The 26,361-nt window shown below is 42.3% G+C and overlaps 1 protein-coding gene across 2 annotated transcripts; it reads left to right on the forward strand.

Moving 5' to 3' along the window:
- On the forward strand, positions 1-26,361 carry LOC120055792 (nuclear receptor subfamily 2 group F member 6-like). Of its 2 annotated transcripts, none has more exons than XM_039003758.1 (5): positions 1-778; positions 1,566-2,325; positions 13,679-13,773; positions 17,940-18,518; positions 23,962-26,361. In XM_039003758.1, exons 2-5 carry the CDS (start codon positions 2,057-2,059, stop codon positions 24,234-24,236), a joined length of 1,218 nt encoding a protein of 405 aa, XP_038859686.1. In that variant the 5' UTR covers positions 1-778; positions 1,566-2,056; the 3' UTR covers positions 24,237-26,361. The 2 variants fall into 2 exon arrangements, with proteins under 2 accessions (XP_038859686.1, XP_038859687.1); XM_039003759.1 differs by having other exon boundaries at positions 17,943-18,518.

The following is a 26,361-nucleotide window of genomic DNA, read 5'->3' on the forward strand; positions in this document are numbered from 1 at the left end:
CAGGCTGAAGAAAACTGAGGGAGCAGGAGAAACACAGACACAGAGAGAGAGAGGATGGTCAGTGTGGCGGCTTGCAACACTGTCTAGAGCCTAGCCTTCTTTTTAAAAATCTTAATTACATTTGTGGACTCTGCAGCCAAAGGGAGGAGAGAAAGCCCTGTCCCTTCCCCCTTGCCTCAGCCACGGGAAGTACCCACACGGACTGAGCACAGGGCTAGGCCACAAGTCATTAGTGCTCGGTGGGAAAAAACTGACAAAAGACTGGAGTGAGTGCTTAGAGTATCTCCACTGACTTCAGAGGGGTGGAAAGGAGGCTTTTTGGATTTCTACCTCATCTGTGCGCTCTATTTTTGGAGGGTCTGAATCAGAGACTGGTCTAGCCACTACGGCCGATGATATTGCTACAGCCTAGCCCTCTGCAACAACAAACAAGGAAGAGAGGGCACTTCCTTGAGCAAAAGATCATTTTGAAGAGAGCCAGAGAGACTGGTTGATTTAGTTAAACAGAGGGGGTAGATGTAACCACAGTTGAGACGTGATAGTAGTTTTCTGTGTGCCTTGATGATATTGCTACACAGTGAGCTGTGAAACTTCAAGTTGTTTTGCTAATGGTGACCTGGAAGAGCTCTTTGTCAACCAGAATGTTGTTGGTGCTCTGAGGATTGCTGGTAAACCCGTCTCTTGCCTCGCTCTGTCTGTACCCTCACTCCCGCCGTGGCTGTAAGAGTGATCTAGCAAAAACAAGACATTGACATTTTATATGAATGTACTTCCCAAGGTAAGCATACAAGGCTTTTGTATTATTTCTCTCTAATGCCAGGATATAAGTAATATATTCCAGAAAGGCAGCAGGACTAGGTCTCTACATTAACACTATCAGAAAGGCAAACGGCATGACTGTTTTATGAGGGGTGGCCACTGCTTCGTCTCCAGGCATGTGCTAAGGGCTAGCGAGGTTCTTTTTCAGCCATTATTCTTGCCAAAGAGAGAAGGGAGTGCGAGAGAATTTCCCTCTCTAATCATGTGCAAAGTGCTAGTGAATGTGTAACTCATTCATAGACGCTAACTACCTTCAGTGACTATTGAAGATAGTATCTACTGTTCCAGGGAGTTTAGTTAAGAGCTTCAAGGCTTGTTCTGAACGTTAAAACGCATCGCTTGCGGTAAGGTTTTTGGAAACATAAGGACTAGCGTGCTCAGAACACCTCTGTGTAAGTGTAACTGGGGAGGAAGTATATTTCGTCAACTGGAGGCACGCACAGCATATGGATGTGTGAGAAACTGCTACTCTAAGTGCATCTATTTTATTTGAAAGATTCTTTCTTGCTGATATGAAAGATAAGGGGCATATCATATGTTTTGAAAACCGTTTCGCAAGTGATGATTATTGACGTTTCTAAACGTTAAAACACAGTGTCTGAATTGTAGTTCACACGCAGCCAACCGTGGGCGAGGCTAACCAGTGAAAACCCTACGGATAATAAGGGTTTTGGAGAGCTAGTGAATGGGGTGTGTTTTGGTCCGTTGTTGAAAATGTGTGTTTGATTCATTGTTTCCTGTGAAAGGTTCTGTTTCTTGGCTGAAGCGTTAACAATTCGACTTCTATAAGACAGCCGTCGGGGGACATGGGCCAAAGGACAAAACACACCAAAAGAGTGAATAACTGAAAAAGGAGAAAGAAAAACAGGGGGTATTGGAAGCCACAGGCATGCAAAACAAAAGTTTCTAAAGTGAAAGGCTTAACTATTTCCGGATCATAGTGGAAGGGGAGGAGACAAAACAGCTCTATTGTTTTTTTTCGGAGGACAAACATTCTACACCATTTATACTGTTCTATAAATTAAAAGAGGGTGTGGGTATTTTTCAGACAGACTATTTTAGTTTCTAACACACTTTAAGGATCAAAAAGCCAAACAAATTATTAAATGAGAAGACAGAGAACCTTCAAATATTGAACTCTGAACAGCGGAGCACAAAAGAAAGTCAGAAAGTTTAGACGGCAGCTACCGAAAGCTTTGGCCGTCTCCCATTCCTTCTGTGGTCTGCTAATCAAACAATGGCCATGGTAAGTGGGGGCTGGGGAGATCCCAACGGGGGCACCAACGGGCTGGGGGAGAAGGGCTATCTGAGGGGAGAGGAGGAGGACGGTTCGCCCCAGGCAGGGGGCAGTGACATGGAGGCTGGGGACGAGGACAAGGCATGTGTGGTGGACTGTGTGGTGTGTGGGGACAAGTCCAGTGGGAAGCACTACGGTGTGTTCACCTGTGAGGGCTGCAAGAGCTTCTTCAAGAGAAGCATCCGTCGCAACCTCAACTATACCTGCAGGTGAGACTTAATTAATAATTGTGATGATTTAATTATTGATTCTCAAACTGGATGGATAATTATAACAGAGCTGCATGTGTAACTTGTTGGGCGACCCAACCCTAGAAATTTGGGTTATAGATCTGTCATTCTCATTGAAAGCAAGTCTAAGAAGCGGTAGATCTGTTCTATATGCCCTATTTCTATGCTTCCTGTTCTTAAGTTTCATTTTTGAGTGTTTTACTTTCTGTTTTGTACACCAGCTTCAAACAGCTGAAAATACAATATTTTTGGTTATGGGGAAAATATATTTAACAACGGTTTAGATAGTACAATAATTCTCTAGACTATACTTGTTTGTTTTGTCACATAAACTGAAATTAGGCGAACTATTCGAATTTTAGCAACCAGGAAGTGGTCGGAGTGATTTCTGCATAGTGCATCTTTAAAGTGCTCAAAGCGATTTACATTGTAAGAGGAGAATTCACCTCTTTCTCAACCAAACTGTAGCATACACCTGTGTAATAGCTTTGTCCCTGAGCCTTTATTTCTGATCTCTTAGTTTGTCTGTTATGGATATCCCATTTGTACAAAGCAAATGGATGCAAATAGCGAGAATGAGTCATGCATTAATACATTGTTGACTGTGCAGAGCTGTTACAATATCCCACAGCAGTGCGCATAATGGATTTGAGTCATCCCTCACTTAAAGGGATATTTGGGGTATTTGTTTCATTAGTCCACTGTTGATACAGTCCCAAAATGTTTGGTATGTCAGCAAAGTTTTCAAGATATAGAACTTTCAAAATACAGAAAGTGTCACAGTATGATGCGTTTTGCATCATATTTTGAAAGTTCTATGCCTTGAAAACTTGAGTGCTGACATGCAAAACATTTTGGGACTGTATCAACAGTGGACTAACGAAACAAATACCAAAAGACAGTTTTTGAGTGGTATTTTCCTTTAAGTGAGAGCCTTTCATGACATGAAAGGTCTCTGAAGAGAATAGCTGAATGAAACATTGTATTACACACCATTGTTTATTGGCAGATGTTTTGATTGCCCATATTATTGGTAGACAACAATATGCAACAATTGAGGGTTGAATATCCACCTCTATTGCATTTAATTGTATTGTTCAGCTGTGCTGTTTTGCGGTATGCTATTTATTGATTTACATTGCATTCATACGTTTTCTTCTACAAAACTGGCCTTGAAGTCAGATGATTGAATTTCTTCCCCATTGCGATTTAGTCATCCTTACATCAGCCAGTCTGCCCATATGAACGATCCATGAGCAAGATGCAGTATTTAATGCCATGGATCATCTAAGGAAAGAGAGGGATTGGGTCATACAGTATATACACAGCAAATTGGCCAGTGTTACCTAGTGTTGATTTTTAAGTGTAACATTTCTAGTGTTGATTTAGAAGTTAAATTAACTCTGTAAGAGTTAAAATAACACTCAGTGGTGTAAAATAACCCCAGTGTTGGTGTTAATAACCAGTATTGAGTGTGATTGTGTCAGTTTTACTATGTGGAGAGTAAAACATTCCTTTCAAAACCACGCCCCTCATTATCAGATTTCCCAGCATGCTCTACTGCAGGTAGATTTTTTTTGGTAACACTTCATTTTAAGGGGTCCTTATTACAGTGTCATTACATGTGTAATTATACTGTAACAAGTATTGTAGTTAATTGTAATAACTCATAGTTACACTGTAATAACAACATGTAACTGGTTGTAATTGCGGTCTGTAATTACAGAGGCGTAACAACAAATGCATGTTACCATGCTTGTTAGAAATGGGCAAGTTTCCACTAAATTCACCAATTTAATGTTTAGTTTCTAATTACCTACCCGTAAATGCGCACTCTTCAAAATCTACACTCAACGTTGTCACAGAGTAATTGTAATATCTGCATAAGTACAATGTAATTACTAGGTGTTACACAGGATTTAGCTAGTTAAAATGAACTTCTTGGGGATAGGGTGCAGAGTTTTCACTTATGGAAAAATAGCGTGCACAATTTCAACTTCGTTCTACTCATCCCCAGAATATAAGATATGCATATCATTAGTAGATTTGGATAGAAAACACTCTGAAGTTTCTAAAACTGTTTGAATCATATCTGTAAGTATAACAGAACTTATATAGCAGTCAAAACCCTGAGGACTAACTATTTTTTTTTTTAAGTCACTGTGTGTTCAAGGAGTTATTATAGGCAGGCCAGAATTTTAATCACTTCAGTCGCAGTTCCTACTGCTTCCACTGGATGTCGCCAGTGTATGGAAAAAGATTAAGGTTAATCATTTGAGCAGTGTGAAAGAAAAAAACCAGGAAGTAGGTTGACGTCTGGTGTTTTTGTTTGATTATTGCGCAAGACTTGAAAAGTAGCGTGAGTTTGTTTATCTCCTATATTGAAAACAGATTGAACCGTCTTCAATTTGATCGATTATTAACGTTTACAAATACCTTAGGTTGTATTACAAAAGTACTTTGAAATGTTTTGGCAAAGTTTAGAGGTAATTTTTTTGATATTTTGTCATGACTTTCTGCAAATTGAACGCTGTTTTTTTCTGGTACAACGGCGCAAAATAAATGGACAATTTGGATATATATGGACGGAATTAATCGAACAAAAGGACCATTTGTGATGTTTATGGGACATATTGGAGTGCCAACAAAAGAATCTCGTCAAAGGTAATGCATGTTTTATATTTTATATCTGCGTTTTGAGTAGCGCCGGCATGGTTGAAATAGGCTACACTCTCTTGTTGACATTTTGCTATCATCAGATAATAGCATCTTATGCTTTCGCCGAAAAGCCTTTTTGAAATCTGACATGTTGGCTGGATTCACAACGAGTGTAGCTTTAATTTGGTATCTTATATGTGTGATTTAATCAAGTTTAATTTTATATAATTTTTTTGAATCTGGCGCTCTACATTTTAACATGGCTGTTGGGACGCAAGCGTCCCACCTATCCCAGAGAGGTTTTAAAATGAAGTGTATTTGCTTGTAATTATTGTGTACCTACAAATTACGTTACCCATTCTGGCAATCTAATCATCAGCTTCTGAAAGTGCCATCCAAATGAGAAAATAAACACACTAGTGCATATCTGTAATATCTGTACAAGGTTGTCGATAGTTCTTACTATATAATTACTTATTACTCATTACCAAGTTTAAATACTTACAAACAAAAAAAGAGCTCCTACTTTAGTCAACTTTCTTGCAACATGTAGAAAGACCTTACATGTCTTTCAAAATAATAAGGATTGTATTGTTATATTAATAATTGTATTACTTAGATTAAACAAATATATATATATATATACAGTGCCGTGCAAAAGTATTCACCCCCTTGGCGTTTTTCCTATTTTGTTGCATTACAACCTGTAATTTAAATGGATTTTTATTTGGATTTCATGTAATGGACATACACAAAATAGTCCAAATTGGTGAAGTGAAATTAAAAAAATAAGTTGTTTCAAAAATGATAAAAAATGGAAAAGTGGTGCATGCATATGTATTCACCCCTTTGCTAAGAAGCCCCTAAATAAGATCTGGTGCAACCAATTACCTTCAGAAGTCACATAATTAGTTAAATAAAGTCCACCTGTGTGCACTCTAAGTGTCACATGATCTGTCACATGATCTCAGTATATATACACCTGTTCTGAAAGGCCCCAGAGTCTGCAACACCACTAAGCAAGAGGCAGCACCAAGCAAGCGGCACCATGACGACCAAGGAGCTCTCCAAACAGGTCAGGGACAAAGAAGTACAGATCAGGGTTGGGTTATAAAAAAATATCCGAAACTTTGAACATCCCACGGAGCACCATTAAATCCATTATTAAAAAATGGAAATGAATATCGCACCACCACAAACCTGCCAAGAGAGGTCTGCCCTCCAAAACTCATGGACCAGTCAAGGAGTACATTAATTAGAGATGCAAACTAAGAGACCAAAGATAACCCTGAAGGAGCTGCAAAGCTCCACAGTGGAGATTGGAGTATCTGTCCATAGGACCACTTTAAGCCGTACACTCCACAGAGCTGGGCTTTACGGAAGAGTGGCCAGAAAAAAGCCATTGCTTAAAGAAAAAAATAGGCAAACACGTTTGGTGTTCGCCAAAAGGCATGTGGGAGACTCCCCAAACATATGGAAGAAGGTTCTCTGGTCAGATGAGACTAAAATTTAGCTTTTTGGCCATCAAGGAAAATGCTATATCTGGCGCAAACCCAACATCTCTCATCACCCAGAGAACCCCATATCCACAGTGAAGCATGGTGGTGGCAGCATCATGCTGTGTGGGATGTTTTTCATTGTCAGGGACTGGGAAACTGGTCAGAATTGAAGGAATGATGGATGGTTCTAAATACAGGGAAATTCTTGAGGGAAACCTGTTTCAGTCTTCAAGAGATTTGAGACTGGGACGAAGGTTCACCTTCCAGCAGGACAATGACCCTAAACATACTGCTAAAGCAACACTCGAGTGGTTTAAGGGGAAACATTTAAATGTCTTGGAATGGCCTAGTCAAAGGCCAGACCTCAATCCATTTGAAAATATGTGGTATGACTTAAAGATTGCTGTACACCAGCGGAACCCATCCAACTTAAAGGAGCTGGAGCAGTTTTACCTTGAAGAATGGGCAAAAGTCCCAGTGGCTAGATGTGACAAGCTTATAGAGACATACCCCAAGAGACTTGCAGCTGTAATTGCTGCAAAAGGTGGCTCTAGAAAGTATTGACTTTGGGGGGGGCGAAAAGTTATGCACGCTCAAGTTTTCATTTTTTTTGGTCTTATTTGTTGTTTGTTTCACAATAAAAAATATTTTGCATCTTCAAAGTGGTAGGCATGTTGTGCAAATCAAATGATACAAGTGATGTAAGGCAACAAAATAGGAAAAATGCCAAGGGGGCTGAATAATTATGCAAGCCACTGTATGTATATATATATATATACAAGCCTACTCAATAAAATAAACATATCTATTTAAGTGGTGAATCAATCTGTATCCTTTAGTTTGGTGAGTGGCCTAGATAGCTAGCTAATTTAGCAAAATGGGAGTGTCTTTCTCTGACCTTTTTAGCATTACAAGTGACAATGGAAATCGACAACCCTGTCTGACTGTATTCATCTGTTTGCTCCTTCTAAGCATCCTGGAGTCTGAGACCTTGTGGGAATCTGTGGGAGAGAAGAAGAATGTATGATAATTTAGCATAGCCACTAAACATTACCGCTAGTTATCATCATCATGATTTCTATACTTTAGGCGTATAGCTAGCTAACTAATTTTCCCCCAACATCGGACACTCCCTAACTTCGGAAACACTCTAGCGGTTAGACGATTAAATCACCGCGAGCTCAACATTTAAAAGGACTAGAAAATAACGGTAAGTTTTGTGACTAAAGACACTCTTCTAGCTAGCTGACCACCTATTTTCATTGCAGTTTATGGAAGTTAAGTTAGGTTTTGAGAGTTTTCATAGTGTACACATTTTGTGGGACACGCTGTATATTGTAAAATTTGACCGCATGACAGACCACACATTTAATATACATATTTTACCTCTGAAATATAGCTAACGGATTTCAGGCAAGTATTATTTTTTTTACTGGTAAGCTAGCCAACTAGTCAAACACTTCAGATACGAGGTTGGTGTCTCTTTTTTCAACAAAATTAAACGGCTATATCTTGTAATTGAACAAAATAGTAAGGTGGCCAATAACGGGGGACCGTATGTGTCACGACTTCCGCCGAAGTTGGTCTCTCTCCTTGTTTGGGCGGTGTTTGGCGGTCGACGTCACCGACCTTCTAGCCATCACTGATCCATTTTTCATTTTCCATTGGTTTTGTCTTGTCTTCCATCACACCTGGTTTCAATCCCATCAATTACATGTTGTGTATTTAACCCTCTGTTTCCCCTCATGTCCTTGTTGGTGATTGTTTGTTGTATGTATGTGTGCTAGTTATGTTCTGGTGTGCGACGGGTTTTGTACCCTCTTATTTTATTTTGTACATTTTGGTTTTCAGGGGTTTTGAATACTTATTAAACAGCTCCGTTTATACCAAGTTCATTCTCCTGCACCTGACTTCCCTGCCACCAGCACGCACCCCATTACAGTATGCCGATAATAAGGGACGTATTTTTTTGCTAAACCGCTTATCAAAAAGCTGAAATGTCAAACATGCTAATTGCTAACCCTAATTGCTATTGGTGTTTTTACGACACCAATAATCACAAAACATTGATGGCTTGTTCACAAGGTAACACTGTTGAAGTTAATATATTTCTTAAACGCTGTTGAATATGCCGATATTACGGGGTGCTACGCTTGGCCTAGCAAGTTGTTGTGTTATGCAGCTAGCAATAACAGTGCTTGTGTTGACACAAGTAGCTAGCTAGCTAACATGCTGGGTGTTTCACGTAATACCCTTGGGGTACGGATACCCTGTGAACAAGGTTCAGGGAAGATAAATCCATCAAGCCCAGCCAACGTTATCTAGCTGGTTAGCTAGTGAGTAGCGACCATAGCATATTTGCCAGCTTCAGGTAGGTAGCTAGCTAGTCAAGGTTAAAAAACTAGCTAGCTAGCTAGCTAGTTAGAGTGCTAGCTAATCCCAAAAAACTCAAGAGATTGCATGGAAAGTATATTATGTATTGGTAACTAGCTAGCTAGCTTGCTTGCTAGCATATTTTTATTTGTAATTGTTCTATGCATTTTTTAAAATTCAGACATTTTCAAAAATCAAAACAGGCAGAAGTCTGCTAGCTAGCGTAGTTGGTAGGCCCAACAAACAAACAACAAACCTCCTCCCTATAGGCTGTCTCGTCGTTGTCGGTGATCAGGCCTACCACTGTTGTGTCATTGGCAGACTTAATGACGGTGTTGGAGTCGTGCCTGGCCGTGCAGTCATGAGTGAACAGGGAGTACAGGAGGGGCATGAGCACGCAGCCCTGTGAGGGGGCTCCAGTGTTGAGGACCAGCGTGGCGGATGTGCTGTTACCTACCCTTTCCATCTGGGGGCGGCCCGTTAGGAAGTCCAGGATCCAGTTGAAGAGGAAGGTGTTTAGTCCCAAGATCCTTAGCTTATTGATGAGCTTTGAGGGCACTATGGTGTTGAATGCTGAGCTGTAGTCAATGAATAGCATTCTCACATAGGTGTTCCTTTGTCCAGGTGGGAAAGGACAGTGTGGAGTGCAATAGAGATTGCGTCATCTGGGATCTGTGGGGCATATGCAAATTGGAGTGGGTCTAGGGTTTCTGGGATAATAATAGTGTTGATGTGAGCCATGACCAGCCTTTCAAAGCACTTCATGGCTACAGACGTGAGTGCTACGGGTCGGTAGTAATTTAGGCAGGTTACCTTAGTGTTCTTGGGCACAGTCACTATGGTGGTCTACTTAAAATATGTTGGTATTACAGACTCGGACAGGGACATGTTGAAAATGTCAGTGAAGACACTTGCCAGTTGGTCAGCGCACGCTTGTAGTACACGTCCTGGTAATCCGTCTGGTCTTGCAGCCTTGTGAATCTTGACCTTTGTAATAGTCTTATTCATATCGGCTGCTGAAAGTGTGATCGCACAGTCTTCCGGAACAGCTTGTGCTCTCATGCATGTTTCATTGTTATTTGCCTCGAAGCGAGCATAGAAGTAGTTTAGCTCGTCTGGTTGGCTCGTGTCACTGGGAAGCTCGTGCCTGTGCTTCCCTTTGTAGTCTGTAATGGTTTGCAAGCCCTGCCACATCCGACGAGCATCAGAGCCGGTGTAGTACGATTCGATCTTAGTCCTGTATTGACACTTTGCCTGTTTAAAAACTTCTTAGGGCAGCAATCCCGTTAATGGGATCGATATGGCAACAGCCAGTGAAAGTGCAGGGTGCCAAATTCAAACAACAGAAATCTCATAATTAAAATTCCTCAAGCATACAAGTATTTCACGCCATTTTAAAGATACACTTCTTGTTAATCCCACCACAGTGTCCGATTTCAAAAAGGCTTTACAGCGAAAGCACCACAAACGATTATGTTAGGTCACCGCAAAATCACGGAAAAACACAGCCATTTTCCCAGCCAAAGACAGGAGTCACAAAAAGCAGAATAGAGATAAAATAGAGATAAAATGAATCACTAACCTTTGATGATCTTCATCAGATGACACTCATAGGACTTCATGTTACACAATACATATATGTTTTGTTCGATAAAGTCCATATTTATATCCAAAAACCTCAGTTTACTTTGGCGCCATGTTCAGAAATGCCTCCAAAATATCCGGAGAAATTGCAGAGAGCCACATCAAATAACTGAAATACTCATCATAAACTTTGATGAAAGATACATGTTTTACATAGAATTAAAGATAAACTTGTTCTTAATGCAACCGCTGTGTCAGATTTCAAAAAAGCTTTACAGAAAAAGCTCAATATTCAATAATCTGAGAACAGCGTTCAGCCACAAAAGGAAGCCATACAGTTACCCGCCAAATTGTGGCGTCAAAAAAAGTTATAAACAGCATTATAAATCTTCACTTACCTTTGCTGATCTTCGTCGGAATGCACTCCCAGGACTCCCACTTCCACAGGAAATGTTCGTTTTGTTCGGTAATGTCCATCATTTATGTCCAAATAGCTACTTTTGTTAGCGTGTTTGGTAAACAAATCCAAAGTCACGAAGCACGTTCACTAAAAGCAGATGAAATGTCAAAAAGTTCCGTAACAGTCAGTAGAAACATGTCAAACGATGTATTGAATCAATCTTTAGGATGTTTTTAACATAAATCTTCAATAATGTTCCAACCGGAGAATTCCATTGTCTTCAGAAGTGCGATGGAACAGAGCTCCCTCTCATGTGAACGCGCATGGTCAGAGCATGGTCAGCTCATGGCAGACCTTACTCATTCCTCTCTCCTTCAGCCCCACTTCACAGTAGAAGCATCAGACAAGGTTCTAACGACTGTTGACATCTACTGGAAGCCGTAGGGAGTGCAAACTGACCCATATCCCACTGTGTATTCGATAGGAGAAGAGTTGAAAACCTACAAACCTCAGATTTCCCACTTCCTGGTTGGATTTTTTATCTCAGGTTTTTGCCTGCCATAAGAGTTATGTTATACTCACAGACATCATTCAAACAGTTTTAGAAACTTCAGAGTGTTTTCTATCCAATTTATTTACATTTTACATTTTAGTCATTTAGCAGACGCTCTTATCCAGAGCGACTTACAGTAGAGTGCATACATTTTATATACTGAGACAAGGATATCCCTACCGGCCAAACCCTCCCTAACCCGGACGACGCTATGCCAATTGTGCGTCGCCCCACGGACCTCCCGGTTGCGGCCGGCTGCGACAGAGCCTGGGCGCGAACCCAGCCCAGCCTGGGCGCGAACCCAGAGACTCTGGTGGCGCAGCTAGCACTGCGATGCAGTGCCCTAGACCACTGCGCCACCCGGGATCCAATACTAATAATAATATGCATATATTAGCAGCTGGGACTGAGGAGCAGGCAGTTTACTCTAGGCACCTCTGGGCACCTTTTCATCCAAGCTACTCAATACTGCCCCTGCAGCCATAAGAAGTTAATGGTTTGTCGGAGGGCATAGCGGGATTTCTTATAAGCTTCCGGGTTAGAGTCCAGCTACTTGAAAGCTGCAGGTCTAGCCTTTAACTCAGTGTGGATGTTGCCTGTAATCCATGGCTTCTGGTTGTGGTATGTACGTACGGTCACTGTGGGGATGACATCATCGATGCACTTATTGATGAAGCCAATGACTGATGTGGTGTACTCCTCAATGCCATCGTAGGAATCCTGGCCCATATTCCAGTCTGTGCTAGCAAAACAGTCCTGTAGTTTAGCATCTGCTTCATCTGACCACCTTTTATTAATCTAGTCACTGGTGCTTCCTGCTTACATTTTTTCTTGTAAGCAGGAATCAGGAGGATAGAATTATGGTCAGATTTGCCAAATGGAGGGTGAGGGAGAGCTTTGTATGCGTCTCTGTGTGTGGAGTAAAGGTGGTCCAGAGTTTTTTCCCCTCTGGTTGCACATTTAACATGCTGATATAAATTTGGTAAGACAGATTTAAGTTTCCCGGCATTAAAGTCTCCGGCTACTAGGAGCGTCGCCTCTGGGTGAGTGTTTTCTTGTTTGCTTATGGCAGAATACAGCTCATTCAATGCTGTTTTAGTGCCATCCTCTGACTGTGGTGGTATGTAAACAGCTACGAAAAGTAGATAGTGTGGTCTACAGCTTATCGTTAGATACTCTACCTCAGGCGAGCAATAGCTCGAGACTTCCTTAGATATCGTGCACCAGCTGTTATTTACAAAAATACATAGTCCGCCGCTCCTTGTCTTACCAGGCGCCGCTGTTCTATCCTGCCGGTACAGCGTATAACCAGCCAGCTGTATGTTGATAGTGTCTTCATTCAGCCACGACTCCGTGAAGCATAAGATATTACAGTTTTGAATGTCCCGTTGGTACTTTAATCTTGTGCGTAGGTCATCGATTTTATTCTCCAAAGATTGCACATTTGCTAGCAGAATGGAAGGAAGTGGGGTTTTATTAGATCGCCTACAAATTCTCAGAAGGCAGCCTGCCGTCTGGCACCTTTTTCACCACCTCCTCTTCACGCAAATCACGGGCATCTGGGCCTGTTCCCGAGAAAGCAGTATATCGTTCGCGTCGGGCTCGTCAAACTCGTTAAAGGATTCTGCCAGTCCTTGGTGAGTAATCGCAGTCCTTATGTCTAGAAGTTATTTTCGGTCATAAGAGATGGTAGCGGCAACATTGTGTACAAAAGAAGTTAAAAAATAAGTTACAAAAAACCCAAATAAATAAACGAAAAAACTATCGGTTGGGAACACACCTTCTTCTCCGGCACCATTGTAGTGTAATCAGCACACTTTTCAGTGTTAACTTAACACTGAAAAGTGTGGACCCCTGTTGGCACTGGCCCAGTGTTAAGTTTAACACTGTCAGTGTTGATTTAAAGTGGAGAATTTGCTGTGCAGTTATATAACCGGGTTCTGTAAACCAGCTTATACCTATAATATATTTAAATAGAAGCTTATTTTGTATCACATCGTGTTTTATTCTTCAGCTTTTTACCTATACCCTCTAGTAATGTTATGCAATCATTTAGATATGGTTTGGTAACTCACAACTGCCTGGAAATGTTTTACATCACGTTGAAGTGACCTTCCTCCATTAAAGTGATATTACACATACTGTATATGCTACTATAGATTTCTACCAAGGGTTATGTAGCTGTTCTAAGTGTCAGCTAAGCTAAATGTCCTTATCATTTGTGTATGGCATAGCAGTGATGACATGTTTTGATCTATATTTCAGGTCGAATCGAGAGTGCCAGATCGACCAACATCATCGTAACCAGTGCCAGTACTGTCGCCTGGAGAAGTGCTTTCGTGTAGGAATGCGCAAAGAAGGTACTTTTCCTGTCCACATACAATAGAACCCCCTGCATATCCATATTTCTATGTAAATTCATGCAGAATATGTTTATGTTGACTTAAGAGACATGAACTCCAGTCAAGAAATCCATAGATTTCTGCCCTAAAAAACAAGTAAACATTTTTTTACCATTACATGGCCCCCCACATGAAGAAATACTACAGTTTATTATAGAATAGTACAGTACTTACTATATAATTATATAGTAACCTGTAGTATACAGTAGAATACTATACTACACACTGTAGTATCCCTCTAATATGTCTAGTACTTACTATAGAATGTTGTTGTATACTGTAGAATACTATAGTAAATACTACAGTATTATCCTCCCCAAAAAACACTGTAGTAAATACTACAGTAATGACTGCAGAAACAATATTTAAAAAAAAAACTTATTTTGCATATACCCTACCGATTCCCCTCCCCCATATCACACTTTGTGCCACCCATACATGCCAAGTATAGATCATATATTGTGTTCCCTACAGGTTGTAGGAAAGAGCAGGAGTCCAGACTTACCTGCAGGTTAACGAAAACTTGCTCTTTTAGTATTTTGCCAGTAGGTTTCTCAAGGAGAAAGTCCTCACTTCTGTGTCAAAGATAATAAAACGAAAACACTATATTAAATTGTGCAGTAATTTCCACAAAAGCACAACCGTAAATTCTACAGTATACCATAATCTGCAAAAACACTACATGAATTACTATAGTATATACTACAGTTTTATTTTACTACAGTATTTATACTATAGTTAACTGTAAGTACTACAGTATCCACACACTTTTGTCCGCAAAAACAATACAGTGAATACTATAGTATTTATACCGTAGTATACTATAGTATTTTTTCATGTGGGCCATAGTCCATGTCACAAATAACTACTCTGGCCCTATCATAGCTAAGCTTGCCATGGGTACAGTCTCGATGCCATGCACTTTGTCATCAAATCTAGTGCCTGCGTGAGTGAATGAGAGGGATACAGGAGCAAGCCACCTGCGCCCCTGAGCACCAGTCATTCACGCACATCACTGTCTGTATCTCAACTGTAACTATAGCCCCATAGTCATGTGAATATACAGTACCAGTCAAAAGTTTGGACACACCTATTCATTCAAGGGTTTTTCTTTATTTTTTAAACTATTTTCTACATTGTAGAATAATAGTGAAGACATCAAAACTATGAAATACCACATAAGGAATCATGTAGTAACCAAAAAAAGTGTTAAACAAATCAAAATATACTGCCTTGATGACAGCTTTGCACACTCTTGGCATTCTCTCAACCAGCTTCATGAGGAATGCTTTTCCAACAGTTTTGAGTATTGTGTATGTATATATACATTGTGTATGTATAACATTCTATCTGTCTGGTAGTAGTGATTGTTCCACCGTTACCATGGTTATATGCCATCTTATACCTAATGAAGCCCTAAGTAAAATATCCCTAAAAATATCCCTAATATCCCAGTATCCCTATGCCGTTGATTTGAGGCATTATTGTAGCCTAAGGTAAAGGGTCTGTAGCATGAAGCTCAGAGTGATATAGCCCACAATGATTTACTTGAGCTGTTGCAGAAAATGTAGAGGAATTTAACTCTAAATGCTTCCTCTTCAGTCTAATATAGATGACTCTGCCTTCCGTTATCTGTGACCGACCGGCTCGATTTGGTCTTACGTAGCAACATTTGAAATTGTGCGTTTTTTTTAAACATTGGATAAAAGTACGAGCTAGAAAATGGTATAACATACACTACAGTTGAGGAACAATGGGAAAGTAATTATGCTTTGAAAGTTGATAAACTTATAACCTCACTTTTGAGAAAATGGCCCTTGAATGTTTTGATACCTACTGGAGAGCTCTTCTTTGTCTACACCCATTCAGCATCGTTCACACCCTCCTAACCCCACCCATCTCTAAGGATTCACATGTGAGGCTATGTACTAAACAACCAAAGATTTCAAGACTAAAGGCTGGTTTATGCTACGGGTGTGTTCGTAAATTTAATCTGGAGTGCCAGTGTGCTCTGGGTATTCGTAAACTCAGAGCGTTGTCAGATTGTCCGTTTGTAAATCCAGAGCGCTTCGCTCTCGGAGCGTTCAGAGCGCACACTGGACACTCTGGCCAAGGAGTAGGGTTGATCTGAACGTTCGGACCTAACAACAGCTTGGGTGCTTGACTGCTAACTGGCTAACGTTGGCTAGCTTGCTAGCTACTTCCAGACACAAATGAGAGAACAGCTCACTGACCATTTTACTCGCCCTAGCAGAGCTGGTTAGGCTGTTTTTATGATATCCAGAGCATTGGTGACTGCAACTGTACTGCTGCTGGCAACAATTTAATAACGCTTTTTTTGCCAACGTTTACTGACACCGGCCATATTCAACAGGTGTTGAGCGTTCATAAATTCATCAGTTATTCTGTGCTCTCGTACACTCAGACAAGAGTGCTCTGAAATCGGAGTATATATCCAGAGCGAATTTACCAGCTACGTCTCTCGACAGTTGTTGCAGTGACAAACATACTATTGAAATAGTTACTTGCATAATGACATCTTTTGTTTAGACATGTAGCTAGCTAACTAGCTAAACAATGAACCATAATCCCAACTCATAACGTTACTACCCTGCATGCATTTGCAGGTACCTAACCAACCAGGTTCAATGTTAGTTAGCTAACATTAGGTTATAACTAGCAATGCAAATGGCTCAGATAAGAATAATATTACTACAGAGATCATACACGCAATGTTAGCTAGCTAGCCAGTTAACATTAGCTAACTAGCTAGCTAACAGTACACTTTAACTTGAAATGAAAACAACTTTCTGACAAAATTAGAAACGTGTAATATCTGAAAATGTAGCTAGCTAGACCATCTTACCTGTATCCATGGATGGACGCTTCTCCTTCTCCGTCACAGATGTCATGGTTGCCCTTAGTTTGAAGATGTAATCCGGAGACAGGTGTTTTATACAACAGCCTTCTGTGTGTTCTCTTTTCGACTCCATCTGCATATTTGTAATCAAACCCCAGAACTTCATCTCTTTAGCTATCATACACTAATTCCACTGATTTCAAAACTCGGTCCTCCAGAAAGTGGAGCGCAACCCTGATGCAGTTTTACTATGTGATATCTTTAAAAAAAAGCAGAGTTAGAAAGGAGTACCTACACATACTGACCAGCTCATGTTATAGACAGAAGCGAGCTACATGGCAGACCAATCCGATCTCATCTCTCGGCATGTCCAGCCCACTCATTATCTCAGCCAATCATGGCTAGCGGGAAGGTTTCTGTTTTTTTCCGTGGCTAAACCAACTAGGCTCTTAATTTAAAAAAATTATTCGTATTTACAGATTGCATACGAGTTTGTTATTAAGGCACATGAAAGTTCACATGTTCCAGAAGGCATTTCTGCCCTCGCATTTTGATTTAAAAAAAAGGTTACGTTCAAATGGTGCTACTGTGAAGTAGTGCGCCTAGTTTCCTGAAAGGAGTCACATCTGCTCCTCCTATAGGAGCATATTAGAGTGGAATTTTCAAGGTTAAATGACTCACCCAATGGCGTAATACGTTAACTATGGTTGGGAGCATTATAGCAGTATTTGATATACCCACGCTCTATTTCATCCTTACAAAGAAGCAAAATAATTTCCTTTTCTTTCCGAGAGCAATCAATCTGAAAACAAAGGCCATAATGTAATATTTTATCCCACTTTTGGTAACACAAATCTTTACACAGTAAAAAATGAACTCCAGGGGAGGGGAGAATTAATTGGAGGAAATTTAATTTTAATGGATAATTCTGCTGTCTTTTGTTTTATTCTTCGAGATAACCTTCAATTGGAGGATTCTCGAAGAATGCAAGTCCTCCATTTTGCCCTCTTTTATTGAGGAATCTGTCTGCGCCCCTTTGTGCCAGTTTTACTCAGGAATTAGATGGTCCTTATCTGGTCAAGACCGTCTGTTGTTAATCTGCCAAACCACCTTCTGTGAGAGAGCATGCCCGACTCATTTTCAACTTCTCCCCCCTGCCCTCCCTACTTTTCAACCCAAATCCTAATCCCTTTCGTCCTACCCATTTCCCTGCCCCTTCTTAACTCCCCCCCAACCTCCCTTTGTGCCCCCATCCCCACCCCAGCAGTTCAGCGCGGACGTATCCCCCCCTCACACTCCAGCCTCAGCCCCACGGGCACCCCAGTAGGTGGTGGTAGTGGCGTAGGAGGGGCCGATTTCTACAACAACAATGGTGGGCAGCCCGTGTCAGAGCTAATCTCCCAGCTGCTGCGTGCCGAGCCCTACCCCAGCAGCCGCTACGGCCACCAGTACAACCAACAAGGCCAGGCCACCGGCGCGGGCGGGGCTGTCATGGGCATCGACAACATCTGCGAGCTGGCAGCTAGGCTGCTCTTCAGCACCATTGAGTGGGCCAGGAACATCCCCTACTTCCCAGAGCTGCCTGTGTCAGAGCAGGTAGCTCTCCTCAGGTTGAGCTGGAGCGAGTTGTTCATCCTGAACGCAGCCCAGTCCGCCCTGCCCCTCCACATGGCCCCACTGCTGGCCGCTGCGGGTTTCCACTCCTCACCCATGTCGGCCGAGCGGGTGGTGTCCTTCATGGACCAGGTGAGGGTGTTCCAGAACCAGGTGGAAAAGCTGAGCCGGCTCCAGGTGGACTCTGCCGAGTACAGCTGCCTTAAGGCCATCGTCCTCTTCTCGCCAGGTGAGATGTCTGTTTTATTTTATTCCCACTTTGTACTGTATGTGGATTGAGTCTGTTGAGATTTGTTTTGACATGCTGATACTTTTTGACATGCATGTCAGACTTTTCGACCCACATTCGGATACTTTTTGGCATGCATGTCAGACTTTATGACCTATATGTTGACCTGATACATTTTGAGACTTTTGACTACTGTACATACTTACATATTCAAACTATTGGCTTGCATGCTGTGACTTTTTACTAACATGCTGAGACTTAACATATGCACTACATGACCAAAAGTATGTGGAAACCTGCTTGTCGAACATCTCATTCCAAAATCATGGCCATTAATATGGAGCTGGTCCTGCTGCTATAACAGCCTCCACTCTTCTGGGAAGGCTTTCCACTAAATGTTGGAGCATTGCTACGGGGACTTGCTTCCATTCAGCCACAAGAGCATTAGTGAGGTCGGGCACTGATGTTGGGTGATTATGCCTGTCTCACAGTTGGCGTTCCAATTCATCCCAAAGGTGTTCAATGGGGTTGAGGTCAGGGCTTTGTGCAGGCCAGTGAAGTTCTTCCACACCGATCTTGACAAACTATTTCTGTATGGATCTTTTTTTGTGCCCGAGGACATTGTCATGCTGAAACAGGAAAGGGCCTTCCCCAAACTTGCCACAAAGTTGGAAGCACAAAATTGTCTAGAATGTTGTTGAATGCTGTAGCGTTACGATTTCCCTTTACTAGAACTAAGGGGCCTAGCCCGAACCATGAATAATAACCCCAGACCATTTTTCCTCCAACAAACTTTACAGTTGGCACTATGCATTGGGGCAGGTAGCGTTCCCCTGGCATCCGCCAAACCCAGATTCATCCGTCAGACTGACAGATGGTGAAGCGTGATTCATCACTCCAGAGAACGTGTTTCCACTGCTCCAGAGTCCAATGGCGGCGAGCTTTACACCACTCCAGCCGATGCTTAACATAGCACATGGTGATCTTAGGTTTGTGTGCGGCTGCTCGGCCATGGAAACCCATTTCATGAAGCTCCCGACGAACAGTTCTTGTGCTGATGTTGCTTCCAGAGGCAGTTTGGAACTCGGTAGTGAGTGTTTTTTATGCACTATGCACTTCAGCACTCGATGGTCCCGTTCTGTGAGCTTGTATGGCCTACCACTTCACAGCTGAGCCGTTGTTGCTCCTAGACATTTCCACTTCACAATAACAGCATTTACAGTTTATTGGGGCCATTCTAGCAGGGCCGAAATTTGACAAACTGACTTGTTAAAAAGGTGGCATCTTATGCCGGTGCCACGTTGAAAGACACTGAGCTCTTTAGGAAGGCCATTCTACTGCCAATATTTGTCTATGGAGATTACATGGCTGTGTGCTCGATTTTATACACCTGTCAGAAATGGATGTGGCTGAAATTGCTGAATCCAGTCATTTGAAGGGGTGTCCACATACTTTGGTATATGTAGTGTATTTCTAATGGGAAAGCATATCACTCTATATCTATATAGCCTTGGTTTCTCAAATGATTGCCTCGCCTGGTTCACCAACTACTTCTCTGATAGAGTTCAGTGTGTTAAATCGGAGGGCCTGTTGTCCGGGCCTCTAGCAGTCTCTATGGGGGTGCCACAGGGTTCAATTCTTGGGCCGACTCTCTTCTCTGTATATATCAATGATGTCGCTCTAGCTGCTGGTGAGTCTCTGATCCACCTCTACGCAGACGACACCATTCTGTATACTTCTGGCCCTTCTTTGGACACTGTGTTAACAACCCTCCAGACGAGCTTCAATGCCATACAACTCTCCTTCCGTGGCTTCCAACTGCTCTTAAATACAAGTAAAACTAAATGCTATTCAACCGATTGCTGCCCGCACCTGCCCGCCCATTCAGCATCACTATTTTGCACGGTTCTGACTTAGAATATGTGGACAACTACAAATACCTAGGTGTCTGGTTAGACTGTAAACTCTCCTTCCAGACTCACATCAAACATCTCCAATCCAAAGTAAAATCTAGAATTGGCTTCCTATTTCGCAACAAAGCATCCTTCACTCATGCTGCCAAACATACCCTCGTAAAACTGACCATCCTACCGATCCTCGACTTCGGCGATGTCATTTACAAAATAGCCTCCGATACCCTACTCAATAAATTGGATGCAGTCTATTACAGTGCCATCCGTTTTGTTACCAAGCCCCATATACTACCCACCACTGCGACCTGTACGCTCTCGTTGGCTGGCCCTCGCTTCATACTCGTCGCCAAACCCACTGGCTCCAGGTCATCTACAAGACCCTGCTAGGTAAAGTCCCCCTTATCTCAGCTCGCTGGTCACCATAGCAGCACCCACCTGTAGCACGCGCTCCGGCAGGTATATCTCTCTGGTCACCCCCAAAACCAATTCCTCCTTTGGCCGCTTCTCCTTCCAGTTCTCTGCTGCCAATGACTGGAACGAACTACAAAAATCTCTGAAACTGGAAACACTTATCTCCCTCACTAGCTTTAAGCACCAGCTGTCAGAGCAGCTCGCAGATTACTGCACCTGTACACAGCCCATCTATAATTTAGCCCAAACAATTACCTCTTCCCCTACTGTATTTATTTATTTTGCTCCTTTGCACCCAATTATTTATATTTCTACTTTGCACATTCTTCCACTGCAAATCTACCATTCCAGTGTTTTACTTGCTATTTACTTCGCCACCATGGCCTTTTTTTGCCTTTACCTCCCTTATCTCACCTCATTTGCTCACATTGTATATAGACTTATTTTTCTACTGTATTATGGACTGTATGTTTGTTTTACTCCATGTGTAACTCTGTGTTGTTGTATGTGTCGAACTGCTTTGCTTTATCTTGGCCAGGTCGCAATTGTAAATGAGAACTTGTTCTCAACTTGCCTACCTGGTTAAATAAAGGTGAAATAAATAAATAAAATAAAATCAGGGTTTTCCAAACCCTCTTCCTGGAGAGCTACAGTACAGTCCAATACATTTTTGCTCTTCCCCTTATATAACGCACCTGATTCTAATAATTAGCTGGTTGATAGGCTGAACCAGATTAGGTACAACTGGGGTTGGAGCAAAAACCTACGAGAGGGTTTCTCTCCAGGAACAGTGTTGGAGAGCACTGCTCTATGTTATTTAAGGATAACCAAGCACCTGTTGACTGAAATTACTAGGACAAAGCCTGAACATGGTTATACTGGTAGACTTGAGGAGTGTGGTACCCTCTCCTGGCACCACAATGCAAGTGCAAGAGTACAATCACAGTCCTTATGTAAGTGTATGGTAGTGTGGTGTTTTTCAACTCCGGTCCTCGAGGAGTCTACCCAACAGCACACATTTTATTTCAGCCCCGAACAAAAACACCTGATCGAGGGTTTGATGATTAGTTGACAAGTTGAATCGGGTGCCCCGTTTTTAAAATAAAAATGTGTACTTTTGGGGGTGCTCAAGGACGAGATTAGAAAAACTGTTGTAGTCGATATTGTAATTGAAAGGTCTGCACTGCACACTTACCCTGAGACTGTGATCCCGCTCTCCGTAGCTGACGTGAGTAAGACCTTTAAACAGGTCAACATACACAAGGCTGCGGGGCCAGACGGATTACCAGGACGTGTGCTCTGGGCATGTGCTGACCAACTGGCAGGTGTCTTCACTGATATTTTCAACATGTCCCTGATTGAGTCTGTAATACCAACATGTTTCAAGCAGACCACCATAGTCCCTGTGCCCAAGAACACGAAGGCAACCTGCCTAAATGACTACAGACCCGTAGCACTCACGTCCGTAGCACTCACGTCGGTAGCCATGAAGAGCTTTGAAAGGCTGGTAATGGCCCACATCAACACCATTATCCCAGAAACCCTAGACCCACTCCAATTTGCATACCGCCCAAACAGATCCAAAGATGATGCAATCTCTATTGCACTCCACACTGCCCTTTCCCACCTGGACAAAGGAACACTTATGTGAGAATGCTATTAATTGACTACAGCTCAGCATTCAACACCATAGTACCCTCAAAGCTCATCACTAAGCTAAGGATTCTGGGACTAAACACCTCCCTCTGCAACTGGATCCTGGACATCCTGACGGGCCGCCCCCAGGTGGTGAGGGTAGGTAGCAACACATCTGCCACGCTGATCCTCAACACTGGAGCCCCCCAGGGGTGCGTGCTTAGTCCCCTCCTGTACTCCCTGTTCACCCACGACTGCATTGCCAGGCACGACTCCAACACCATCATTAAGTTTGCAGACGACACAACAGTGGTAGGCCTGATCATCGACAACGACGAGACAGCCTATAGAATGGTCCAAACACACCAAGACAGTCGTGAAGAGGTCACGACAAAGCCTATTCCCCCTCAGGAAACTAAAAAGATTTGGCATGGGTCCTGAGATCCTCAAAAGGTTCTATAGATGCAACATCGAGAGCATCCTGACTGGTTGCATCACTGCCTGGTACGGCAATTGCTCGGCCTCCACCCGCAAGGCACTACAGAGGGTAGTGTGTACGGCCCAGTACATCACTGGGGCTAAGCTGCCTGCCACCCAGGACCTCTACACCAGGCAGTGTCAGAGGAAGGCCCTAAAAATTGTCAAAGACCCCAGCCACCCCAGTCATAGACTGTTCTCTCTACTACCACATGGCAAGCGGTACCGGAGTGCCAAGTCTAGGACAAAAAGGCTTCTCAACACTTTTTACCGCCAAGCCATAAGACTCCTGAACAGGTAATCAAATGGCTACCCAGACTATTTGCATTGTGTGCCCCCTCCCCAACCCCTCTTTTACACTGCTGCTACTCTCTGTTTATCACATATGCACAGTCACTTTAACTATACATTCATGTACATATGTACATACTACCTCAATAGGCCCGACCAACCACTGCTCCCGCACATTGGCTAACCGGGCTATCTGCATTGTGTCCCGCCACCCACCACCCACCAACCCCTCTTTACGCTACTGCTACTCTCTGTTCATCATATATGCATAGTCACTTTAACCATATCTACATGTACATACTACCTTAATCAGCCTGACTAACCGGTGTCTGTATGTATGCATAGTCACTATGTCTGTATGTATGCACAGTCGCTGCACGTGACAAATACACTTTGATTTGAACATTTTGACATGTAAATTAAACAGTTTTGCTTGAATGACCAAAATCAAAAATACTTAAACAAAAGATAGAAATGATACAATGTGTACAAAACAGGAAAACAGAAGAGAAAAAAATTCTAACCGACGACTAAAAAGGTTAGGTTGTACACCTAACCTTTTTAAACCTTTTTAGTTGTCGGTTAGAATCTTTTTCTTGTTCGTGCAAACCGAAAGCAACCCTTCATCTTCATTTAGGGTCCCGTCTCAATAAAGTACTGCTCCCTCCCACTTTGTCCTCACCTCAACAATCTCTTCCTCCCTTCTTCCATCTCAGATGCGTGTGGCCTGACAGACCCAGCCCATGTGGAGTCTCTGCAGGAGAAGGCCCAGGTGGCTCTGACAGAGTACGAGCGGATGCAGTACCCAGGTCAGCCCCAGCGCTTCGGCCGCCTGCTCCTCCGCCTGCCTGCCCTCCGCGCGGTGCCCGCCAACCTCATCTCCCAGCTCTTCTTCATGCGTCTGGTGGGCAAGACGCCCATCGAGACTCTCATCCGCGACATGCAGCTCTCCGGAAGCTCCATCAGCTGGCCCTACGTCCCTGGACAGTAACCCCGAAAGGAAGTCTCCGTCTGGGCAGTGACGACAAGGACCACAGGTTCCTCTGACTCATCCATCTGTGTGATCCTATGCTAGCACCAGCTGGACATCATACATGTTGTACTGCCTCCATGAACTGAGCTCTCCATACCAGCCTAGTGCCAGCTGGGTCTATTGCCAGCACACTGGTGCCAACACACCTACTGTGCGCCATTATGGCAACCCGAGTCAGCTATGCCATCCGCATGCCATAGTGACTTACATACACACATTAATGTCCTGCCAATAGAGGTCACTGGAACCATGCCTCATTTTCCACATCTCATTGCGTTTGGTGCAAAGACTTTCGACATCAACATCAGACCTTTGGTGGAGTTTCAAACCAAGACAGAGATCACACTTGGTGAAATTCTGGAGAATTCTGGTAGAAAAGCTTTATATATGCAAACACAGAAGTGGTAGAGGAGGAAATGGAACTGGGACAAGACATTTCACCCAAATCTTCATCGTCCACAGAAATTTCACTCAAAACGTAATTGTTCTTAAAGCTAGAATCCTTACTTGCTACATCCATTTTTGGACTTATAAATGAATTATATATACCCATTTATTCTTGAAGAATATAACTTATAAATAACTTTTAGTCTCAAAACATCGTTTAAACTACATTGTTAAATGTACATACAGTATCTCCAGGCCCATTCCTCAGCTTTTTACCAAAACAGAGGCGGTTTGCCCGCTTTGTTATTGTTTCAATTAAGGATTATAGCTTTAAAGGATTATAGCTTTTTTATAATCTCAGACATTTGAACTACTAAATCAGCCAGACAGATAAAATGGAGAGACTTACTGAGGGACTCAACGACTGTTTCCATGTATCACTCATAGGGCTCTTACTTGTTGTACTGGGCAACTTTTCAAATGCCACAGTCACACAAATATGGATCGATACCTCACAAGACAGCAGAATGCTATAGACGGATTTCTTCTAAAGGCAACCTCTCTGTCATTGTACAGTTGTTCACCACATACTGCCTTCTTTTCAACGACTGCCTTTTCAATATGAATTCGGACATTGCAGTATGAGTAGATCGTTCATCTGGACATATTCTTTAAGATTAACACTGTTTTTTTTTATACGGACTGATATTTAAACTACACCTGAAGATGATGAATGCAGCTGATGTGAGTTACAGGCTGATTGTTGAAACAAGACTGTTCTCAAGTGACAAAAAAAGTATTTAATCAAAAAGGTTGTGGCCAAATGGTTCCCCTATGACATATCACCATGCTGAAAGGTTTTGGCCAAACGGTTCACCTATGACCTGCGGCCGTGCTGAAAACAATTAGCATATACAGTTGGTACTTTCAAAATGCAGAGAAATCGCATCAAAACAAATTTTAAGTGTTAAGAGGTGTATATACTGTAGATTTAGGGAACCAAAGGTTGTCCTGCGGCATGTCACAATTTAGTTATTGATCTGTGTTTCATCTCTACAAAATGGGATTAGAAGGTAAAGTTCTTTTTTTTATGTTGAGTTCACAGTTCATTTTTTTAAACATGAACATTTTCATGTGAAAATACCTCTACCCTTCCTCGAGAGGTGTCAAAAAGATATGATTCTCCATAGCGGTGAAAGTGACACTACACTGGTGCAGAACAAGAGGCTACTCCTGAGCCAATTGTGTTGCCACCACAAAGCAATGCATTCCACTAGCTCAATGCAGAACACTTAGGCAATATGGGAGTTTGTTGTCATGGCTGTTTGGCGATGTGACTGCTGCAGCCAAAATGACAAGGTGAGTGTGTGGATCGTTTCTTTCCTTAGTTGTGTCAGTTAACGCCATAAGAATGTCAGTTAGATGTGGGCAATATGTTTTGTACTCACAAGCTAATAAGAGATGAAATTAATGATTTGTATATACACTAGATGAGTTTTGGGGTGATGTGTTGAAGCCATCGTGCCTCCATCTTGGCACTCCCCCACCTTGTAAAAAATATTTTGGAAGCTACAGAAATGCATTTATTAATGTCTACGTTCGTTTTTGCCACATTGATTCCATTACAGACACCTTAATTCATGCTTTTAAATTATATTATGTGAGGTAAGCAAAAATAAAAAACGAAAAAAATATA

This window comes from Salvelinus namaycush, chromosome 11 (genome assembly GCF_016432855.1).
Source record: "Salvelinus namaycush isolate Seneca chromosome 11, SaNama_1.0, whole genome shotgun sequence".
In the NCBI taxonomy this organism is placed as follows: Eukaryota; Metazoa; Chordata; class Actinopteri; order Salmoniformes; family Salmonidae; genus Salvelinus; species Salvelinus namaycush.